At 41.5% G+C, this 25784-nt stretch overlaps 1 protein-coding gene across 1 annotated transcript in view; it reads right to left on the bottom strand.

The window, feature by feature from the left end:
- memo1 (mediator of cell motility 1) overlaps positions 1-25784 on the bottom strand; it is a 52123-nt gene that overhangs the window by 19731 nt on the left and 6608 nt on the right. Inside the window, exons 2-3 of the mRNA XM_060831783.1 lie at positions 22515-22596; positions 18072-18140 (exon numbers count right to left, since the gene is read on the bottom strand). Coding sequence (XP_060687766.1) covers positions 18072-18140; positions 22515-22596 — 151 coding nt within the window. The remainder of the gene's footprint in view (positions 1-18071; positions 18141-22514; positions 22597-25784) is intronic.

Genomic DNA, 25784 nt, shown 5'->3' with positions numbered 1-25784 from the left:
CCAAGTCAGGGTGCCATGTGGCTTGACAGGGAATTTGCAAGTGATGGTGCTCCCAAATATGTCTTACCCTTCTCAGTGATAGAGGTTGTTGATTTGGAGGATGTTGGCTCAGCTGCCTTGCTGAGTTGTTGCAATGCATCAGCTGCTACTGCACAGTGGCAGTGAAGAAAGCAAAGATTGAAGATATTAAATGGAGGACCAATCAAGCAGCTGCTTTGCCATGGATAATGATCAGTTTCTTGAGCTTTGTTGATGCTGCACTCATCCAGGCAAGTGGAGTGCACTGAAGTCCCATTGTATCAGACTCAATGTTAACCCTGCTTTTCTCTCCACTGATGCTGCCAGACCTGCACAGTTTTGCCAGCACTTTTTAATTTTTAATTTCCAATATCTGCAGTTTTTCCTTTTATTTAAGTATTCCATCATACTCATTTGTCATATATATGGTGAACAGGCTCTTGGAGTCAGGTGGGGAGTTACTGGTCACAGAATTGCCAGCCTAAGATCTGCTCATATAGCCACAGTATTTATAGGACTGAACGAGCTCAGTTTTCAGTAAACAGTATCACTCAGGAGTTTAATCATAGGGGGACTTAGCAATGTAATGCCAATGAACACCATTGGGTTATTGAATTTGGTTTTGAAGATTATTATTGTCCAGTACTTGTGTAGCACAAATGTCACTTGCCACTTATCACTCCAGACCTGAAAGCTGTCCAAGCCTTGCAGTATTTGGACACAAACTACTTCACGGTCCAAGGAATTATAAATTGTGAACACCCCTGTCTCTAACCCTTTGAAGGAGGTCATTGATGAAGTAGCGAAGATGGTTGTGCCCTGTTCATTACAAGCTGTCTTTTACATTCAAGGTATTAACAGAGTTGGAGAAAGACTACAGAAACCCATTCTACAGGGGCACCACTCGTGCTGTTCTTTGTGAACATTGGCGTGGATCGAGCATGTACAGAAAACAGTAGGAATAAACAAGGCATTTTCTGGTAGGCATGCATGTAAGTAGTGGATTACAACAAGGATCAGGGCTTGGGCCTCAGTCATGAGCTGTACCAACACATGAGATGCAGGAATAGAGTGCAAAGCATCCAAGTTTACAGACAACAAAAACTAGATGGGAAAACACAAAGAGACTGCAAATGGATTTAAACAGGTTCAGTGAATGGGGAAGAATGGTGCAGCTATAATTTGGAGAAATGTGAAATTACCAAAATTAACTCAAGTAGAAAAACTGACTAATATTAAAATGGTGACATTTTGGACTAGGAAATGTTGGTTTTGTTGTTAAAGAAATATAAACTTTAGCACATTACTAAGGAAAGAAATAGTATTTATTACAAAAGAATAGAACACCAAACAAAAAATTATTGATTATTACTGGGTCTTGTTGAGATTATGATTCCTGATGGAGGGCTTATGCTCAAAACGTCGAATTCTCTATTCCTGAGATGCTGCCTGGCCTGCTGTGCTTTGACCAGCAACACATTTTCAGCTGTGATCTCCAGCATCTGCAGACCCCATTTTTTACTTGTTGAGATTATACTGACAGTATGGTATAGTTTTAATGTCAATGCCTTAAGGAAACATACATGTACCTCAAGTGAGTGTAATAAAGATTCACAGCACTGGCTCCTGGGATGGAAGAGATTGGTTTAAAAAATCACCATTCTTTCATGGGCTGACAAAGCATTTACTTCCTGTCCCTAACTGCCTCGAACTAGTACTGCAGTCCATGTGTTGGAGGCACAGCAACAGACTTTCAGTAAGGGAGTTCCATACTTTTGAACCAGTAACAGAGTAGGCAAATCTTAGGCTGGCAATTTCTGAGGTTAAGAAGAATGAGAGGTCATTGCTTTGAAACAGAAGGTCCGTAATGGACTTAATGGGTAGATGCTGGGAGGCGAATTCCTCTGGCTGGACAGTCTAGAACTAGAATCAGAATACACAGATAAGTTGACCAAGAGGAGAAATTTCTTAATTCAAAGAGTTGAGAATATTTGCAATTTTTTTCCTTGAAAGCTGTGGAGGTTCAGTGAGTGCGTGCATGCAGAGAGCAAAATTGACCATCTTCCAGATGCTAAGGAAACCGGGCGATATGAAAAGTGTGTGGAAAAGTTCTCTCTATTACCAGCTAGAATCTTTTGGAATAACAGAGCAGACCTGAAGGGTCAAACAGGTTACTCTTGCTCTGAATGGTGGTCTCGTGAGCAGCAAATCCAAACTGTTCCACACTACACTTCTGTTAACCTTCCTACCCAGCATCCTAACATGAGGATAAGCCAATGTCTTTATTGTTCAACGAGTTTGAGCGCTGGCTCAGTGAATCAACTATCCTCATGTCATGTCTCCCTCCACAATATCAAATCACATGAGAAACGCCCTCACCATCCATAAGCTTATTGTGGGTAACTGCATTGACATCACAACCTTAACTGAATCTGGCTATGTTACCTTCCCTCTAAATGAAACCTCCCCAGCCTGAAACACTTGTCTGTACTCCCTTCTGTGGCATTTTCTCCAATGACCTTGATCATAGGGTGGTGCATGTGTGGAATGAGCTGCCGGAGGAAGTGATCGAGGCTGGTACAACTACAACAGTTAAAAGGCACCTCTATAGGCATATGAGCCAAGTGCTAGCAAATGGGATTAGATTAGGTTCAGATATCTGGTCAGCATGGACAAGTTGGACTGAAGGGTCAGTTTCCGTGCTGTACATCTCTATGACTCTATACCACCTTAATCAAAGCCCATCACCTCTCGGTCAAGATCCTCATTTAGTAGTACACATCTGAGCACTAAAGAGTTATCTTCACCACACTCCTCTCTCAGCTTCTACACCCAGCAAATTATCTTCAGAGATGAAGTTCGTTCTTCTGCAACGCGATGGTTCCATGTTTTAGAAACAGCACCGAAAGTGTTAGCAATATGATCACATTACAGCCAACAGGTTTTAAAAGTTTGCGCTTTAGAAACAGCATCTCCAATTCAATCGCGTTATAGCAAATTTGTATTACAGCAGAACGGTCTGCATCAACTTACACTGCATTACATAACATTGAATCACTGGTCAAGTAATTCCCAATAACTATCGCTGTTCACCAAAATCTCCCTCCTTCGCCCTAACCCACTCCTCTATGCCGGTCTGCAGGGAAACCCATTACAACACATTTGCAATTGTACTTTTAAAATACCAATGTTATCATACTTAACTATCCATTCACCACAACAATTCTGCAGCTGCTGGTGCGCGTGGCCACACCTCTACCTTTAAAGTAGTAAGTTTCCTTTAAAATCATCACACACTCACTGTATCCCAATGTGACACACACCTCCAGTCTCAAGCCCAACAGATACAGACATGAATGGATATGATGTATAAGCAGTTTAACCATTCATCATCCACACATTATGCAGTCTGCTAACACTACTTTTGCCAATCAATCAAGCAAACCACGATAGCGTCCAGCTTCTTTTCTCTCCTGCATGGCTTCTCCATTGTCTCTCCCATCTTACCAAGTGTGAGGAACTCCTGTCATCAAGTTAGAAATCATCTGCTCAACAGCCCTTGTTCACTTTCTCCTCCCAATCCTCGCTATGAATTCACACCTCACCACATGGTTGTTGAAGATAGTTCTGAAGGCTGTAAAGTGCCTTCTCAGAAAATGAGGCCCAGCTTACATTGAGCTGTGCAGGAATGCTACAGCAGGCCTGAAACCGAAAGGTCAGCATGGGCGCAAGATGGCTTCTTGAAATGGAAAGCAACTGGAAAGGTGGGGTTATTCTTTTAAACAAAGTGAAGGTGTTATGCAAAGCCATCAGCGCTGAAAATGTGTTGCTGGTTAAAGCACAGCAGGTTAGGGAGCATCCAAGGAACAGGAAATTCGACGTTTCGGGCCAGAGCCCTTCATCAGGAATGCAAAGCCGTCACCCAATCTATATTTGGTCTTGCCAACATAAAGGAAACTGCATTGAGAGGACAGTGACTATCTCTGGCTTTTTTGCTTTGTATTTCTACCTCATTCATTCTCCTGTGTGTACATATACATATACATATATAATGCATATATAACCCATAGCCTGACAATTATAAGACATTCTCAATACTGGCTAAGCAGAAATTTCCTAAATACTGCAAAAACTGAAGCCATTACCAACTGACTCTGCCAGAAAATGGGATCAATTTAATGAATAAGTTTGACAGACAGGAAATCGATGCAGATGAACTGATTTTAATATATTGTGAACAAGTCTCTCATGGTTGCAGTATGATGTATGTAAGCACAAAAAATCAATGAGCAGCAAGAGGCCTTTCAGCCTCTCTAGAATGCCCAGCTACTCAAGATTATGGCTGCTTGGCCCCAGGTCTCAATTCCTTTCGTATCATCAATCGTCAACTTCACGATATTTCAAAAATCTACCTACATCTCATCTCCACAACTCTCTGGGGTAGAGAATTCCAGATACTATCCTCTGGGAGAAGAAATTCCATGGCTTCTACATTTTAAGTGTCTGTCCCCTTATTCTGTAACCATGTCCCCCAGTTCACAATTCCAAAACTAAAGGAAACATCTTCTCAACATCTACCATGTCAAGCTCTTGTAAGCTTCACTAAGATCACTTCTCATTCTTCTAAACTCTAATTAATAAAAGCCCAACTTGTTAAGCCATCCTTGATAAATCAGACCCTTAATCCACCTAGTGGATCTATATTGAATAGCCCTCAATGACACTATATCCTTCTTAAAGAAAGGAATGAAAGCTGTACTCCAAGGTGATCTTAGCACCAGAAAGCAAGGAGCAGAAATAGACTTATTTAGCCCATCGTGTCCGCTCTGTCAATGAGATCTTGGTGGATCTGATCATTCTCAACTTCACTTTCCTGCTTTATTCCCATTACCCGCCATTGCCTTCAGGAAGAGAAAACCCGCGGTCTTGAATACACTCAAGAACCCATCCTCAGCATTGCACGGTGGTAAAACAAAATCCACAGGTTTACCACCTTCACAAAACAATTACTCAGCTTGACCTTAAACTGGTGATCCGTAATCAGAGATTATGTCCTCTGGTCATACACTCTCCCTCAAGGGGAAGGGATTCTCTACATCTGCACGGTCAAGTCCTCTAAGAACCTTCTTGTTTCAATGAGGTCGCTGCTCATGTTTCTATATTCCAATGGGTCTAAGCTCAATCTACAAAAGCTCTCCTCGCAACTTCCGCCAGTGGGAGTATACCTTTCCTCTGTCAAGAGGACTAAAACTGTTTACACTATCTTAGACATGATCTGACTATTACCTTGAATAGTTTTAGCAAGATCTCACTAATTTTATTCCTTATTCCCTTTGAATTCCATTGGCCTTTCCTGTTGCTTGCTGAACTTGGATGCTGACATTGATTAATGCACGACACCCAAATTCCTCTCTGCTGCAGCATTTTGCAGTCATTTCTCACTTAAATAATATTCAGCTTTTCTACTCTTCCTGTCAAAGTGCATAACCTCACATCTACCCACATTATAGTCTATCAAGTTTTCGCCCAGTGTCTTCATATCGCTCTGTAGACTCCTGTGTCAACTTCACTCCTTTCCTTCCCATTCATTTTGGGGTCATCTGCAAACTTGGTGTGAGTGCATTCACTTGTAAATAACTGTGACCCTAGCATCCGTCCCACTAGCATTCTAGTCATAGTTTGCCAACCTGAAAATGTCCATTGTCCGAACTCTGTCTTTCAGTAGTTAGGCAATACACTGTCAATACTAATATACTACCCTACACCATTTTATCTTTTTTAAGTAGCCTTACCTAAGTACCTCATCAAATGCTTTCAGAAATCCAAGTTACATTTACTGGCTCCCCTTTATCTTCACTGCCTGTTACCTCAAAATAGTGTAATTCATTTGTCAGGTATGATTTCTCCTTTATGAAGCCATGCTGACTCTTAACACATTATGTATTTCTCAATGCTCTGCTATTAAATGTTGTACCATAAACAAACATTTTGTCACAAACAGATGTTTGGCTAAATGGCCTGCAGTTCCCTATTTTAAGTCACCCTCCTTTTTTGAATTAAGGATGTTAAACTGGCAATTTTCCAAAATCTTGAAAGATTCCCACTAGCACTACTGCATCCACTGTGTGTAGGATACAGTCAGGTCCAGGGATCTTATCAGGCTTTAGCCTCATTAGCTTCCCTCATACATTTCTCCTGAGCAGTTGTAATAAGACAACCCTATTGTTAAACTTCATCCCCTGGCAACAAAAATGCCAAAACTCCACATGCCTTCTTCATTCCCTGCTGTACCTATGCTAAATTTTTGTGTTGCCAACACAAAAACACTCAGATCCTTTGGTTTTGAAGTGTGCCTTTGGATCCTTCCTACAAAAGTGCATGACCTCTCACTTTCTGACATTAAACTCCATCTGGCAAGTTTTTGGCCACTCACACCACTTATCTCTCCACCCTCGCAGAAGTTCTTATGTCTCAATCACAAAGTGATCTTTCACGTTTTTTTTGTATCGACAGCAAACCTGGACAGGCAAGACCCTTCCCCCTCCTCCCGAGATCCTAAAAATTCTGTTGGTACTTCACTTGTGATATCTTTCCAATCTGAAAAAGACAATACTCCGGACTCTCTTTGGTAGGCTAATCCGTGACCCCAATACCATGAACCCCTGCCTTGTGCAATAACCTTATCAAATTCCATTTGGAAATCAAAATACACTACATCTATCAGCTCTCTTTTATCAACTCTTACTCACTATATCCTCAAAAGAACTCAATCAAATTTGTCACACATGATTTGTCTTGCACAAAATCATGCTGACAGATTTTGAAAATGTCCTGCAATTTCCTCCTTATTAAAGGACTCTAGCATTTCCCAATGACTGGTGTTAGGCTAACTGGCTTAAATGTTGCTTGAAACAAGAACAGTGCTGGAGAAACACAGCAAGTCTGGTAGCATATGTACAAAGAAAATAGGTTAGTGCTTAGTCCAGTCATACTTCAACAGTTTCCTGCTTTCCATGTCTCTCCCTTCTTGAACAGAGGCTCACGTCAGCAGTTTTCCAGTCAGTTGGAACGTTCTCAGAATCCAGACAGTCCCAGAATATTTCAACCAATGGATGTAGATTTGCTCGCTGAGCTGGAAGGTTAGTTTTCAGACGTTTGTCACCATACCAGGTAATATCAGCAGCAAGCCTCTGAATGAAGCACTGGCGGCATGGTCTGCTTTCTATTTATGTGCTTAGGTTTCTTTGGGTCGATGTCATTTCCTGTACTTTTCCTCTGGGGTGGTAAATGGGATCCAAGTCAATGTGTTTGTTGATAGAGTTCCGTTTGCCATGCTTCTAGGAATTCTCGTGTGTGTCTCTGTTTGGCTTGTCCCAGGATGGATGTGTTGTCCCAGTCGAAGAGGTGTCCTTCCTTTATTTGTATGTAAGGAGACCAGTGAGGGTGAGTCATGTCTTTTTGTGGCTGGTCGACATTTATCTGTCCTGGAGGCTAGTTTTCTGCCTATTTGTCCAATCTAGTGTTTGTTTCATTTCTTGCAAGGTATTTTGTAAATGACATCAGTGTTGCTTGTTGTCTGTACAGGGTCTTTAAAGTTCATTAGCTGCTGTTTTAGTTTGTTGGTAGGTTTGTGGGCTGCCATGATGCTAAGGGGTCTGAGTAGTCTGGCAGTCATTTCCGTGACTCAAAACTCACTAATTTCATCCAGTGCCTCCATCGCTACAGCACCTCCTTTAAAACCTTTGGATGTAGGCCATCAGGCCCTGGCGAGTTAGAAAATGTTTGGCATTCCAACTGGAACTCCATCAACAAACACACTGACTTGGATTCCATGTTCCTCCCCTGAGAAAGAGAACAGGAAATGACATCATCACGGGAAATGGCATCGTCGGCAATGACATCACCAGCCCAAGGAAACCAAAACAAATAGAAAGCGGGCCATGCAACCAGTGCTTCATCCGGAGGCTCTCTGATGATATAACCTAGTATGGTGACAAATGTTCTGGAATATTAAACCATCTAACACCTGTTATCCCGTGAATTGTTTAAATCTAGGTGATGGTCACTGGGCAAACTCAGATATTGTGGAAATATTGTTGTGGTTCTGCTCGCCGAGCTGTAAGTTTTTGCTGCAAACGTTTCGTTCCCTGGCTAGGGGACATCATCAGTGCGGTGGGAGCCTCGTGTGAAGCGCTGCTTTGATGTTTCTTCCGGTATTTATATTGGTTTGTTCTTGCCGTTTCCGGGTGTCAGTTTCAGCTGTAGTGGTTTGTATATGGTGTCCAGGTCAATGTGTCTATTGATGGAGTTTGGGGATGAATGCCATGCTTCTAGGAATTCTCTGGGAATCCAAACTCTGGATCAGATATGTTGATGACACCTTTGTAATCATCAAAAACACAGATATAGAAAAAACACAGAATCATCAATGCCACACTCACAGGAATCCGATTCACACGAGAAGAAGAAAAGGATAGCCAACTCCCATTCCTAGACGTGTTAGTAGAGAGAACACCCAACGGAGAATTCACCACAAGGATACACAGGAAACCAACACACACAGACCAAGTCTTAAACTATGAAAGTAACCACCCCAACACACACAAACGAAGCTGCATCAGGACACTATTCAAAAGGGCCACAACACACTGCAGTACACCAGAACTGCGAAAAGAGGAAGAGGAACATCTATACAAGGTACTCGCCAAAAACGGATACCCACGCAACTTTATCACCAGATGCCTAAGAGATAGACCACGGAACGAGGACATGCCACAACCAAAAGGACTAGCCACTCTACCATACGTCAGGAGTGTCTCAGAACTGACAGCCAGACTACTGCGACCCTTAGGACTCATTACAGCACACAAGCCAACAGCCACGCTCAGACAACAACTCACTAGAACAAAGGACCCAATACCCAGCATGAGCCAAACTAACGTAGTTTACAAAATACCATGCAAGGACTGCACAAAACACTATATAGGACAAACAGGAAGACAGCTAACAATCCGCATCCACGAACATCAGCTAGCCACAAAACGACACGACCAGCTATCTCTAGTAGCCATACACTCAGACAACCAGCAACATGAATTTGACTGGGAAAACACCACTATCATAGGACAAGCCAGACAGAGAACAGCCAGAGAATTCCTAGAAGCATGGCATTCATCCCCAAACTCCATCAATAGACACATTGACCTGGACACCATATACAAACCACTACAGCTGAAACTGACACCCGGAAACGGCAAGAACATCCATCAACAGACACATCGACCTGGACCCCAGATACAAATCACTGCAGCTGAAACTGACACCCGGAAGGGGCAAGAACAAACCAATATAAATACCGGAAGAAACATCAAAGCAGCGCTTCACACGAGGCTCCCACCGCACTGATGATGTCCCCTAGCCAGGGAACGAAACGTTTGCAGCAAAAACTTACAGCTCGGCGAGCAGAACCACAACAACGGATACCCGAGCTACAAATCTTCAATCAGATTTTAAATTGTGGAAATAAACTGGTGACTTCTCCCCCACCCCATTTCAACCCAACAATGTATGACCTTAAACTCTCAAATGGTCAAAAGCCATTTATTGATGGGAACAGCAATACTGTAATAACAGCATGCTAAAATCACTTAAGGACAGTGTGGTCACATCCCACAATCCCACTTTTGGCACCAGTATCTAAGGTGGGATCTCACACCTCAATGGGAAACCAGTCTGAACATTGTTCTTCATTTATATTGAAAGGATTACCTCTTCCTCATTAATTCGGGATTCATTTACGGGATGACAGCATCGTTGGCTCGACCAGCATTTATTGCCCATCCCAAAGGGCAGTTCAGAGTCAACCACAATGCTGTGGGTCTGGAGTCACATGTAGTCCAGACCAGGTAAGGATAGCAGTTAAGGTAAGGACATCACTGGAACAGTGTTTAGATCAGAGTGATGCTGGAAAAGCACAGGTCAGGCAGCATCCGAGGAGCAGGAAAATCGATGTTTCAGGCAAAAGCCCATCATCAGGAATACAGCTTTTGCCATCAGTGGAACAGATGCATTTTTCTGACAATAGACAATGATTTCATGATAATCTTTAGATTCTTAATTCCATTTTTCGTTCATTGAATTCAAATTCCACCAACTGCTGAAGCAGAATTCAAATCTGTGTCCCCAGAACATTACCTGGGTCTCTGGATTACCAGGTCAGTGATAATACCACTGGGTCATCGCCTCCTCTTGTCCAGCATTTCCAACTACAGCAGTGGAAATTACCGACTGGATCTATCTAATCCTGTCCATACAGACCCTATAAGGGATTAGTAAAATATCCAACTCGACCTGAAAACACAGGTCAGTGATTCCTATTGACGAAACACCACAGGAAGAAGAAAATGGAAACAAAGAAAAACAAGTAAAATATCGAGGCTTCCTTTGAAAGTTAAAATACACAAAGCAGACTCCTGTAGCCTTCCTCCTTAAAACCCACTGTTAAGGCACAACAGATTTGCCTCACAAAGACAGATCACATGTACTGCTTAATGCACCCCACAGATAAAGTTAGTTAATTCTGAAAAGCTCCTCTATGGGTCATCAAGTAAAAACAAAGCATTCCACTTGTGGACAAAGGAAAATGAAAGGGACATGTCTGCCAGTTCATGCTGCTATCAGGAGGAGTTTTTATTAACTACTAGTGCGAATTAGAATGCTGGATTACTCTGAAGTTCAAGAGGAAATGTGATGCAGAAGGAAGTTAAACAGGAAGCTAGAAGAAAATTAAACAGCATCACAGGAGTTCATTACAATGTTGAAGTGAACCCAATTCATGAAGGCACTATCAATATTTGTACTTACACAATGTAAAAATTTCAATATTACTTCAAGAGCATCTGTGGCTTTTGTAAATCTTATACTGATCTGGTATTGTTTAAGTGGACTGGGGTGTACATCTCTCATTCACCTATTGGGAGTAATCTAGTGAAAAGAACTAGCAAATGTTTTTCTTATTAAATTGCAGCCATTATACCAATTCAGTTATCATCTGCTCCCTGCTGAGGAACTGTTAGTAGTTACTCACTGTTATGGATACCAAGACTAATCAACATAGATGCCGCGTTTCTCTAAAACTCATGTTTTGGATTCTTTTTTACGCTAGGTGATTTTGCTAAAACAAATACTTGATGCATTTTTGATTTAAAGCACATGGCCGATTTTTGCTATGTTAATTTTGAAACAGGAGTGAGGAAAAGGCTAGAGAATTAAATCGGAGCTAATCTAATCTGCACCTTTTCACTGTATTCAGAGCCATCACCCTGTTCGTTCCTTCTATCAATCGCTGATAAGATCATCTCTGATTTCTGCCTCGTATTATTCTCCATCCATATCCTACATTATCTACTTGCGCCCAGGCCTGGAGAATCCCTAATTAACACCCACACCTCAATTCATATATAACTGCACTTACAAAATCCCACTGTCTGATTCATTCAAATGCATTCACCATTTAAGTCCCTCGAAAAACCTACCCTGAGCCCCACCCTCTTGGAAAACTACCCCCTTTCCTTCTTGGTATAGGAGATAAAGAGACAGCGTTTACCCAATTAGTAATTGAGCAATAGAGAGAGGGGTTAACGAAGGAGCATTTGAATCGGGCATGCTAATCTCCTAGCCTGTCCTGGGTTAGTTGAACCAAGGTAGGTGTCGGTTGCTTTTATCTTTTTTGCAGGCGGGAGTGCCTAAGGGGGAAGGAGGGCATGTGGTAGGAGAGAGAGGGCTGTTGACCAGAGAGGTTTCCAGTTTCCGTTTGCTATCTCATCACACCTTAAAGAGCATGCAGCTATCAGGTGATTAGAGAATCAGACTCCGGCTGCCAGGGCACCACTGTAAGGTTACTGACATGCACCATCAAGGCTCATATATAAGTAATAGCCAGGAGGGCAGGACAAAGACAGCAGCAGAACTGATATCAGAAGAGCTGTATCTCGAAGGAATGAGGCTGTTCATGGATAAGTGGTGTGGGTGGGAGAAATGAAAAGGAAAGCATTGGCAAACAAAGGTGGCAAGATTTTTAGATGCTTGATTGCCAATATATAAATTAGCTACTTAGCTCTGTCACCACAAGTAACACTGTATATAGAACACTGTAAGCTTCTTTCGAGCAAATGTAAATTTTATGTACAAGTGAGCAATTCAGCTCATGGCTCTATTCCATTTTGACAGTCAATGCAGCCCTATCCTTTAAATACTAATTTATAGCCCTTTCTTGATACCACATACTCCCAAAGGCTCTCTCCCTCCAAAGCATGGCCAATTGTTTCTGCATTTCATGAATTCAGAGACAATGCCGAGAATGTTCTCACAATCCCTGAAGTGAAACCAATATGCTCTAAATGCGAAGATTGGTTACATTTTTCGATATTCCCTCGACTACAGCGAAGTCATTCTATCACTATACTGACAATTCCAATCATTGTTTTGGACATGTGAAACAGATCACCTCCACTATCGAATGAGTGTAACCAGAGCTAAGTCTTCTTCTCATCACAGGCAAATTCACTCATCTTACAGATCACAGCTCAGTTCTCGAAGGCTTGTTCTTCTTGCTGTGGTCGACAGCCAAAACTATACATCATAGGCCAAATGAAACTCCGAGGTTCACCAATGGATTCCTGTTGGGATCTTATATCACCTTCCAATTAAACGAATTAAGCTTTCTAAGACTGTATTCTGCATTCAACCTAGCTTGTAATGATTCAGGTACCTAGATTCTTAAACCTTTGTTTCTCTCTCCCTAAGCCACACAGGGCTTCCCAATGATTTTTCACTCACTTCAAAAATTCTCAAATTTTACTCTACATTGGGGAGTCCAAAACTAGAAGGCATAGGCTTAGGCGAGAGGGGAAAAGATTTAAAAAGGAACCAGAGAGGCAACTTCATGCAAAGATTGGTGTGAGTGTGTGTGTGGAATGAACTGCCAGATGTGGTGATGGTGGAGGTGGGTAGAATTACTACACTAAAAAGGCATCTGGCAGAATGTGAATGGAAGGATTTAGAGGGATATGGGCCAAATACTGCAATTAGCACCAGGTCAGATGGGGATGTCTGATCAGCACAGATGAGTTGGATGGAGGGTCTGCTTCCATGCTGCATGACTCTATTTGCCATTGAGCAGATATCCATTTTAACCCATTGACCTCTTTAGTCGCTCTCCTTTCTTCAAATTCACTTTCTTTCTCAGTGTCACCTACAATCAATATGTACTCCATTATTTGCAGGTTTAGAATGGAATACATCATATGATGCAGAAAACACCATTGGCCATCACTTCCTTTCATTTGAACACTGTGCTCTAACTAAATTTCAATGCATACAAGCCAAGTTATCTCCATTAATGTGTGTATGTTTTGTATGGAACCTATAAAACACTTACTAACATGGAAGGAACATTCTTAGAAATTCATATCTACCAACACTGATTTGATCGAATTCTCCTTTAAGTTCTGCAAATTTGCAGTATGTTTCTATTATTGGACAAGTAAAATTCCAGAGATTAAATCTCATTTTACAGTGGTTGTTTGAGAACCTGAACTTCTGAAAATCTGGAAATTTTAAAAAATGGCACTGGCAAACTAAAAACACACAATGAAAAGATTCACCTTCTTTTCAAGGGTCATGGAGCTGGACTACAAATGGTGAACTTGACAGCTTCTATTATATACTTTCAGTGGAAAGGTTCAGGATCTGCAGTTGCAAACTGGTCATTTTATCGATTGCAAACTTCTGAACACTTTTCCTTGACCGTCCCCTGCAATAATCACCAGCTCTACCACCATATCCACCTTAGCTAACTGATATGGAAAAAAACTTAAATTATCAATCACAATACATCTTACTCCCCGAAGCTACTGCATACTCTCCCCTTCCACCACCCACACGAAAATCTTTTCTATTATCACGTATTTGCTGATCTCCCTTTGCTGAGTACTGTATTTGTCTTGACAAAATTTTTCTCTGTTCCATACTGGTCTGAGTTTATTTTGCAAATAGCCACATAATTGTTCTCAGAATTGTATTATTTAGTTCACTTTACTCATTCTTCTGCCAAAAGAATATCACTTGACACTTACGTTTAATAATGTGCCTGTGTCACCAATTAGTCCATGGCCTCCTGAAATTTGATTCTATTCTCCATCTTGTTCACTACATTTGACTTTCATCAGCTATAAATTGCAACAGCTGATGGTGACTGTCTCAGTGTCTGCCTCCCTCACTCTTTCAGCTAGTGGTGACTGACTGTGGGTGCTCATCCCTCATGTGCTTTGCTTCAATAGGGCAAATGCCTTTGACTCTGCCAACCATGAGGAATAGTAGAATACGTTCCTCAAATTCAGCTGCTGCAGAAATTGACCACCATTCATGATGGCATGCTCATCCCCCTCACCAACAGATCTACCACAGATCCAATGAGTGCAAACGGGGTCAAGCAGTGTTGTGTCATTGTGCCAAAGGTATTCTTTAATCTTCCACACTGCTATACTCCAACCCATCTTCGTGAAACTCCCAGATGGAGTGGAGCCAACCTACAGAAAAAGTGGGAAACTGTTCAAAATTTGACATCGCCCAGGCCTGAACCAAGACACCTCAACTTCCGTCGCCGAACAAAGTATGCAGACGACACCTGTTGCACATACTCTGGGTCAATCTACAAAACAATACTGACACATTCAGAGTCATAGAGATGTACAGCACGGAAACATACCCTTTTGGCAGGGGGATCCATGCCAACCAAATATCCTAACCTAATCTAGTCCTACCTGCCAGCAGTTGACCCATATCCCTCTAAACCCTTCTTAACTATATACCCATCTCCATGCCTTTTAAATGCTGTAATTGTACCAGCCTCCACCACTTCCTCTGGGAGCTCATTCCATACACGCACCACCTGCTGCGTGAAAAACGTGCCCCTTAGGTCCCTGTTATATCTTTTCTCCTCTCACCCTAAACCTATGCCCTCTAGTTCTGGACTTCCGCACTCCAGGGAAGAGACTTTGTCTATTTATCCCAACCATTCCCCTCATGATTTTGTAAACCTCTATAAGGTCACCCCTCAGCCTCCGACACTCCAGGGAAAACAGCCCCAGCCTGTTCAGCCTCTCCCTGTAGCTCAAATCTTCCAACTCTGGCAACATCCTTGTAAATCTTTGCCGAACAATTTCAAGTTTCACAACATCATTCTGATAGGAAGGAGACCGGAATTGCACACAATATCCCAAGAGTGGCCTAACCAATGTCCTATACAGCCACAACATGGCCTCAACTCCTGCACTCAATGCTCTGACCAATAAAGGAAAGCATACCAAACGTCTTCTTCACTATCCTATCTATTTGTGACTTTACTTTCAAGGAATTGTGAAGCTGCACTCCAAAGTATCTATTGAGCAACACTCCCCAGGATCTTCCTATTAAGTGTATAAACTCTGCTCTGATTTGCCTTTCCAAAATGTAGCACCTCGCATTTATCTAAATTAAACGCCACCTGCCAATCCTCAGCCCATTGGACCAACTAATCAAGATCCCATTGTTCTCTGAAGTAACTTCTTCGCTGTCCATTACACCTCCAATTTTGGTGTCATCTGCAAACTTACTAACTGGAACTCCTATGATCAAACCCAAATCATTTATAATAACGATAGGCAGTGGACCCAGCATCGATCCTTGTGGCACTCCACTGGTCACAGGCCTCCAGTCTGAAAAGCAATCCTCCACCACCCTCTGTTTTCTAACTTCGAGCCAATTTTGTATCCAAATGGCTAGTTCTCCCTGTCTTCCATGAGACCTAACCTTGCTAACCAGTCTACCATGTTGATTGCCTTACTGAAGTCCATGTAAATCACTTCCAGCACTCTGCCCTTATCAATCCTCTTCGTTACTTCTTCAAAAAAAATACAATCAGGTCCGTGAGAGACAATCTCCCACTCACAAAGCCATGTTGACTATCTCTAATCAGGCCTTGCTTATTCAAATACATGTACATCCTGTCCCTCAGGATTCCCTCCAACAACTTGCCCACCACCAACTTCAGGCTCACCGGTCTATAGTTCCCTGACTTGTCCATACCACCCTCCTTAAACAGTGGCAACACTTTAGCCAACCTCCAGTCTTCCGGCATCTCTCCTATGACTAGCGATGATACAAATATCTCCGCAAGGGGCCCAGTAATCACTTCCCTAGTTTCCCACGGAGTTCTGGGGTACACCTAATCAGGGTCCTGGGAATTTATCCACTTATGCATTTCAAGACAACCAACACAGCCTCCTCTGTAATATGGACATTTTTCAAGATGTCACCATTTATTCCCCCGCATTCAATATCTTCCATGTTCTTTTCCACAGTAAAGACTGATGCAAAATACTCGGTTAGTATATCCTCCATCTCCTGTAGTTCCACACATTGGCTGCCTTGCTGATCTTTGAGGGATCCTATTCTCTCCCTAGTCACCCTTTTGAAGTTAACGTATTTATAAAATCCTTTTGGATTCTCCTTAACCTTATTTGCCAAAGCTATTACATGTCCTCTTTTGGACCTCTTAAGTATTCTCCCAGTGCCTTTATACTTTAAGGATTTACTCAATCTCTGACATATGCTTCCTTCTTTTTCTTAATCAAAACCTCTCGTCATCTAGCGTTCCCGACACCTACCAGCCTTTCCTTTCACCCTAACAGGAATATACAGTCTCTGGACTCTCATTATCTCACTTTTGAAGGCTTCCCATTTTCCAGCCATCCCTTTACCTGCGAACATCTGACTCCAATCAGTTTTTGGAATGTTTCTGCCTAATACAGAACTTCAATTCAGAACTTCAGCTTTTAGACCTGGGCTATCCTTTTCCAACACTATTTTGAAACTAACAGAATTATTGTTGCTGGCCCCAAAGTGTTCCCCTATTGACACCTCAGTCAACTACCTGGCCTTATTCTCCAAGGATAGGTCAAGTTTTGCAACTTCTCTAGTAGGTACATCCACATACTGAATCAGAAAATTTTCTGATGTGTGGAGAGGACAGGCCTCAGGCTAAACAGCCAGAAAGCAAACAACAATACCCCTCCAACTGTCAAAATCCACAGTGAGCCACTGGACAACATGGATCTTTCCCTTACCTCAGGGGTCTCCTCAGTGTGAGCAGAGACTGACAATTAACCCGAACTTCTGAGCAAGTGCAACCTTTGATCTCCTGAGGAAACTGCTTGAGGTTCCAAGACAAGTCCAGCGCCAAGCTCAAGATCTGTACAGCAGCCGTGGACCTCAACCCCTTATATACATCAGAAACATGGACCGTGTACAGCAGTCTCTGGAGAGTTATCACCATTATCACCTTCACAAAATCCTGCAAACCCACTAGCAAAGCAGGCATATCAACAAGTATCCTCTCCCAGGACAATATATCAGTATTGAAGCAGTGGTCACTCACTAGCTGTGACTGGTGGGTCACATTATTCACACGTCCGATTCGTGACTCCCTGAACAAGAGCTCTAATCCGAGCTCCAGGATAGTTAACAATTATTAGGAATGCAGGGGAAACACTACAAGGACGTTTTGAAAAATGCAAAATCCCTTCTATATGGGAACCACTTGTCTGAGAACGCACAAAATGGAGAAGCAGCATCCATGAAGGGGCCAACCCCTTCGGATGGAGCACATGGGGATCAATACAAGCAGCGGAGACAGGATACCAAATCCACAGCATCTCAACAACCAATCTCTCAACCTGTAACTGAGTCTCTAGCCCCAGGATTGGACTATTCAGCCAGCAAAGAAACCTCTACTACGGTTCACTCCTTTCCATCCCTTGCATGATGGCATCCATGCTATTGCTGGCCAATGAATCACTCAGTCTTCACATCTGGTCACACACCTAAGATGCAAGAAGATTTCCATCATTTAATGGCTCCAAAGACCCAATTCTACTCAATTCCTCCTTCAAAATCAATCTTGGTTAAGGTGATATTTACCAGAAGAGAAGCTCCAGTATTTATGATTCACTTACGTGATTGATGGATCCACTTGCTTGTAAGCATGAGCAGCACAAGATCCACAGTACGTGTATCCTGCATGACTAAAGGAAAGAAAAGGTTAACAGAAACACTAAAATCCCACACAAAACCTATGCAGACCTAATCAACATGTCCACAGCTAGCAGAACATCTTGAACATCCTGAATCAGACAATGTTAGGACTTGGCTTTAAACCAGCAACATATGAAAGGGCATGTTTCCAACCAGAAACTAAGCACTCGGAAGGATTCAGAAGGGGGCTTTCCTTGGGTACCTTTTGGCAGCAATTACAGAGCCACGATTGATGGACGGTAAGGTCAGTCAATGGCTGAGTGGATGAGAAACTCAAATGTAACTTCCCAAAGAATTGCCATGAAATGTATTTCAGTTGAATTTATTTCTCTGTATCCTTATGGCCATGACACATGGCAACAATCAGGTTTGAAAACTTGAGATAGGATAAACTTTGCAGCAAAAATGCATACATGGCAAAAGAGACCACCCCTAGGATGATCATTGCATTGTCTCAGCACAATGCTCACTCTTACACAACAGGGAGATTTTTAATCATTTTTCAATGGTTGCAGCATTACACCTGTGGCATCACACCGCACTTGTGTGCTGTCTGGCACGCAGTGCAGGCACCTCCCCCCCCCGCATCACTGCTGTCCAATTAATTTCTCAGGCTAAGTAATTCACTCAAGATGACAACATATGTTAAGTGCATCACATTTTAAATGTATATTTTAAAAAGCAGATGTCAGGAGAAGAATTGCACTATGTACAGGCCCATTTTGAGTTTGTAACAACCAAATCAATAGAATCCTGGGACAAACACCGACATTTTGTACATGAAAGGGGGAAAGAAAGCTTCTAATAATAAAGATACTGTTTGGTGGGAGGTTGAGGATGATGCAAAATATAATATTAATCAACTTATATTGCATAACAAAAGTGTTGGCAATTCTGATTAAAGGTGTCAGATTTTGACAGCTCCAAAGCAAAAGACTATTTTTTCTCGGTGGGGAAGTTAATAAATCAATTTGAAGCTGTTAGCAAGAGAAAAAAGAAAGGTTAGAAACATATTTTACACTGGAGATGTAATGACTGATCAACTACTTTGTGCTCAAGTCAGATGCATGCATTACTGGACAACAAGATAACCATTTCAGACAGAATACAGATCAGCAATCCATGGGGTGGAGAATTAGCAGAGACATGAGAGGAATAGCTCTGGAAGGTTGCACTCCAAAAATTTGAAAAAGTAAGACAAACTTCAAAACCTCCTGTTCCCAGAAAAAATAGCAAATATATATGTATGGAAAAAGACAGATGAGTACCAGGTAAGGGGCTTCCTTGCACTATACCACCACTGATCTTACCTGTTTACTCACGTTTGGCTACTTGTCTCATAGTGAGATAATTTTTAAAAGAAAAAACATAAAGGCTATAATAAAGTATTCAAAGATCAAACAGGTAGGGCTGAATTAAATGTTAAGTCAACCTGTGCAGATCTTTATGCTGAGGCTTCAACCTTGCAATTTAAGATATGGAAAGAAAAACAAGACTCACTGTCAAGTATAATCTCATTAACCTTTTTTCAAAGCCCCCTCTCAATAAGGAGAAGCAAATATATTTGCAAATTCAGAAAGCCTCTACACTGCCAGGAATTGTAAGAGGACTGATAAAAAAATCAAGCCTTTTTACTGCAGCTGTATAAGGCCTCAGTAAGACACCTCCTGGACTAAGTATTGTGTGCAGTTTTACCCAAGAAAATACTTTCTTGCCATAATGGGAACGCAGGGTCAGTTCAAAAGACTGATTTCTGGGAGAGTTTGTTTATTTTGTGAGGAATTATTGGGTCAACTTGACCTGTATTCACTTAAGAGGAAGTGAAGGGATTTCATTGAAACATATAAACAATTCTCACAGGCTGGACAGATTGGATCCAGTGATGATGTTATCCTTGGCTCGGGACTCCAGAACAAATGGTCATAGTCTCACGATATGTAGTAGGCCACTTTGAACAGATGAGATTTCTTCACACAGAGGATGGTGAACCTGTGGAATTCTCTATCATAGAAGGCAGCGGAGACCAAAGTCACTGAATATGTTAAATAAATAAATTGAGCAGTTGTTCAAGATGATGCTGGTAAGCAACCCCTCCACAACTACTCCAACTTGAGTTGGGGGTGGTGGTACTCCCAGGCTGTAAAGATAGATAGCTCCAGGAGTTAAGCTCATTAACGTTGAAGCAGCAGTGTTATCTGTCCCAGCGGTGATAGCCTGACCTGCAGTGGAACTTACAACTAATGCTGCTCCAGTAGAATTACTACTCTCCCAAGTGGGGGAGATCACGATGGTTTTGACTGAGGGAGGAATGGTGACCAGGGCACTCGGAAAAAATCTCAATCTTTCTCAAGTAGTGCCATTGGCTCTTTGACACACTTATGGACACAGGCTCGTCTGAAAGACAAACTCTCCAAAAATATACTGCTGCCTCCATGTGACCACCTGCTTCAGATATGAATGGAGTGCAGCAAATATCCCAGATGGATGTCACATAAGGCAAGGCAAGTGGTTCACACCATATCTCCATATTCAGGCACCAGCATAATCTTGACACAATTTTGCATTAACCCTCCAAAAACAACATTTTAACGATAATATGTGAATCAATTATATTTTTGCAGGCCCAGAGTTGTGAACAGCTTTTCCCTTGGTCAAAGATGCCTCTACATCAATTAATAAATTGACGAGACAATGCCTGATGCCTTTATGTGCAAAAGGTTCAAGTTCAAATTCAAGCTAAAACTGGGGAATATAGCTGCTGTCATAGAGCACTTCCTTGATTGGTAACAGAGAACTGAAGCAGCCAGTTAAATAGCTACCTCAATCATAATCAAACAAACCGTCATTTACATAATTACTTTCGCAAGGCACTTCACACTCCATGAAGTACTTTCTAAGTTTAGTCATTGCAGTAAAGAAGGGAAATGAGGCAATCAATTTGCACACAGCAAATGCCCACAAACTGCAATGACATTTAACAACCAGGGATACTAGTTGAGGGATAAAAGTTGGTCAGGACATGGAAAGAATTGCCCGTTCTCTTTGAATTGGACCACAGAATCTTTAATACCCATCCAGGAATGAGTCCAAAACTGAACTCAAACATGGTATTCTCGACAGAACAGCACTCCCTCAATATTGCACTGGAGCATCCACTTGCATTGCACAATCGCATTTCTCATGTGGAATTGAAGCCACAACCTTCTACTTTAAGGGACAACTGTGTTACTACTGAACCAAGGCTGACGTTTCCACCAAGGTACCATCACAACTGACAAAGCAAGTCACACTCAAAATTTGAAATTTAATCATTCAAATACCATGCCATACTGCTTCAAGTATGAACGCAGGGCAGTAAACATCCCAGATACATGTCACATAAGGCAAAGCAAACAATCCACATCTGTCTCTCAACGAGGTGTAAAATCAAGGATCAACCTTTCTATTCAGATGGCTGCAAAAGTCACAGTGGTACTGGATCAGGAATGCTTTATCCCAAATCCTCAGCACCAACTATTTTTTGGACAAAAGGTACTTGCAGCTTTCAGATACACACATCCCCTATAAGTCTATCCAGGTCTTTGGGGGAAGAGGGAGCAGATTGGGGGTGGGGAGGGGGGGGGAAATGTGGAGCGAGAGAGAGAGAGAGAGATCTTTGGCCAGCTCGTACAGAACTAACCACAAGCAAAGCTAATTTTCCCCAGGAACGCTCTGAACAGACCAGGTGATATGTTGAGATTGGGCCTCTGCGGGGGACAAAAAGGTTTTGTTCCATTGGGGACAAATTCAGTTATTTTGCCCCAAAGGACCCAGACCCAGGGTGCCCACAGGTCTGTTCGGGTTCACTTTCAAAAAGACCTTTGGGTGTTTAGGTCTTTTTGGTTTTCGGAAGAATACCTAACCTGTATTCAAAGAGGGCTAACTCTCTTTACCTAAACAAAACTAGGCACTTCTCCAGTTTTGATGCACATCAAACTATCCTCTGAAGTGAGTGGAATTGAAACATAGAAGAAAACCCTATGCATGTTAGGTGAACTGGTCATGTTAAATTGCCCAGCGTTCAGGGATGTGTTAGTTAGAGGCAAATGTCGAGTAATCGGGTAGGGGAATGGGTTCAGGTGGAATACTCTTCGGAGGGTTGGGTGTGGATTTGTTGGACTGAAGGGCCTGGTTCCACACTCAGGATTCTATGATCTTCTTTAAGGTCTGATCTATGTGGAAAGGTGCATTATGATCAAGTTTATTTCTTTACACCTAAAGCAAACAGGTTGTGCATTACTGGTTGAAACAGAGAGATGAGTGAGTTCACCGTTAAACATGTCACTCTAAAAGGCTCTGTTGACTTGTTTTAATAGATGACTTACGGTGCAATGATGGCTCGGGCTGGCCTCCCAGTGGGTTGTGCTTGGGCGAGCCAGTTTTCTAATTGTGCGTTCAGTTGAGCTCCTGAAAAGAGACAATGGTGAAGTTTTTTTTAAAAATCTTGCTCATTAGCTCGAGCTGCAGATTTCAAATAGACCCTCTTATGAAATTTTCCTCCTTCTCCAATTTCAAACGTTTTCTATTCAGCAATCCCAAATGCATACCAGCTAGGCTAAGAACACCCTGTTCCTCTGACACTTGCATATCCCTAATCTGTACTTGATACTTTGGTACACTTTCAACACCTTTCCTCATTCTTCTTATAGCCTCATTAATAACCATTTCGATTGACTAATCTTTTAGTCATTGTTTAATACCTCTCTCGTCATCCATTCACATCTTTACAGCAGTAGGATACCTTTATGTAGCCACCAATGAAAAAGGATAACTGGGGACATGCAGGAAGCTAAGATTGGAAGAACATGAGATCTTGAATGGTGTAAGGCTTGAAGAGGTATGGAGAAAGATTTGAAAACAATGGGATTGTCAGATTATTTAGTGTCAAAGCCCCCACTGATTTTTCATTGCTTTTATTTTATTCAGGGAATTACGAACTAAAGATTAGTTTTGGGATGTGGGTAACAGCTTGTCCAGGAAAGCAGACCAAACAATCTTGTATTAATTCATAAGACCAGGTCTGGAAGTTAATTAAAGGTTAGCTCCTGATCAAGGCTCTGCAGATCTTTCATTGCCAGAAAGAGCATTATGCTGAAAACAGACAGCAGAAGTTGGCTATTAAAATCTGTATTTGGGAATTGGTTCAAGTATAAAAAAAAACTTATGGTCAAACACATGTTCAATGGTAACTGGTACCTCATGTAAGAGATGGTCAATCTGTCAGGAAGTGGTCAGAGTTTGAATTGGGTGTTGGAGAGTGTTACCGTGGAGAGACTGCCTGGGAGGTGAAGTTACAGTATGAACATTTCAACGCTTAATATCTAAGCTCCTATGTGCATCAAGTATTACTGCCTTTACTCAAGTGAACTGTAAAGATGACCCAACTCGACACCTTCAGAAAAATTAACAGAGACCATTATCTATGCCTGTGGGACAATGCATCGTGAAAACAGCATAAGCAATCTGACCAATTTTGTTACTTCATTTATTTCTTATTTGTGTTTGTTTGGCTGAGTGTCGCTTGAGAGAATGGAGCTGAAAACAGATATTGAGTTGAAAACACAGATTTAATCAGCTTAACGTGTTGTTTAATTCTCTGTTAAAAAGATACTGTGGATCTAATAAGTGATTAAATCTTTTGCTTAATGTGCAAAACCAGAATCTGGAAATTATTCGCAAAGTCTGGGATTGGTTAATCAAAACTCTGGTTTTGAATCATTGGAGTGACTATTCAGGGGTCTTCAACGGCTTAATTTTACTATGTTGCAAACACAGAGGTACAAAGGCTGATTAGGTTTAGCTGTCTGTCCCCATGTCATCACAAAAGAAATAAGCTCATTATCATCTATGATTTCTAAGCTGGTATGCGACAGAATAGGACAGGATGGGATTAGGAGACTGGGATTCTGAACTGCACAAATAAATCCAAAAATGCTTATGAGAAACAATGCATATTTAAAAACCTTAAGATCAATTGTTTGAAAATTAAAGATTAATATCAGACTAAGATGTTATAAAATTCAAGGAATTGCAGGCTACAAATGATTTAGACAATTACTTCTTTGAATGCCATTTTAAAATAATGGCATTAGCCAATATTCAAAAGTACCCCTTGTTCTTGCTGGGGACACTTTGTAGAAAAGTACATCTCTTTATATTTCTCACAGCACAGTAGAAAGAGAACAAATTGCTGAAACAAAAATTGTAGCTGATACTGCTCAACCCAAAAACTGCTTCCAATTTAGGACACATATCTGTGAACATCACTGCAATCAATAAGGACATTTACACCTCAGAAATCATTAAAAATGGCAGCAACACCCATTCAGTCCATCTCGCTGATGCTTCCTATAGAAACCTACAGTTCACCTCCATGACTTCATCACAGTACATTTTCCATTGGTTTTGTTGCACCTTGAAGACAATTCTAGTTACAGATCACTCAGACACGCTTCTTGACATCAATCCTGAACTCCCATGTAAGCAATTTGCCCTCTTGTCATCAAAGGCATAATTTAACTGAGGGAACCCTAGAGCTTGTTTCAAAATTCAATTAGATCAACAGTTGCAGTTTTATGTTCCTTAATACCTCAATTCACAATCTATCGGGCTCGGTCACAAATTTTTTTAATTTCATAACAGCATTCAGGATTAACATTTTCAATTCCAATTAAGCCCTCAGATATTCCACATGATCCTTTCTCAATTATCTCTCTCTCAGCCAAGAGTTTGGTCAACTCGACTGCCAGACTATGAGGAAAGAAGAGTGAATATTTCATTCAATCTTTTTTTCTTTAAAAATGTCATTCACGTGAGGAATTCTCTCACAAGAGGGGAGTCAGCAAATAGCCAACAGTTCCAGTTAGAGTGTAATTACCATGTAATTCAGCTTTATGTAATCTTGAATTTGTATTGTTCAATGGGTCATAGGGTCACTTCATGGTAAAACACAATCATCTTATTCCTTTATCCTTCAAAAAGATGTGAAGATTTGGGATTTGATATACAGCATAGATTAGCAGCCTCCTGATAGGGTTAGAACAAATCTACGTTGTTTACCTGGAATGTTAACTAACTCACATATATCTCAAGTTGTTAACTGGAACTGGTCCTGGAATTCTGATTCAGCATTTATCTGACACAGGACAACAGAAAAGCCCTTTACTAAACTTCCTGGCCCACTGAACTCAAACAGTTCAGAACAGAAAGTAACACAAATAGACCTGTGTTTACTTTTTACTGACCGCAGGGCTCAAAGGAATTGTCGTTTGGAAATCATGCTTTAAAATAACAGACAGCAGCAATGTGAGACAGCAGCTGGTTGACAGAACTGAGCAATTTTAAAAACAACCTCCCATCTCCTTGTTATGAGTTGAGGTGTTCAAAAGGTGCTTTGATAGGTAACTGGAAGAGCTGTAAAACAACTCAAGCTCACCCAACCAAACTGAGTGAAGAAATCACAAGAGTTTGAATTTCTATCTGTATTCCAACAAGTTCTTAGAATTACCAGAGTTAAAAAGAGATATCACTTAGTGGCGCTGCAATAGAAACACCGGGGTATCAAAACCATTAAGCAGCTCAAAATCAGCAACTCC

The sequence above is a fragment of the Hemiscyllium ocellatum genome, chromosome 10 (assembly GCF_020745735.1).
Source record: "Hemiscyllium ocellatum isolate sHemOce1 chromosome 10, sHemOce1.pat.X.cur, whole genome shotgun sequence".
Taxonomy (NCBI): Eukaryota; Metazoa; Chordata; class Chondrichthyes; order Orectolobiformes; family Hemiscylliidae; genus Hemiscyllium; species Hemiscyllium ocellatum.
This window is presented reverse-complemented; position numbering and strand designations above follow the sequence as displayed.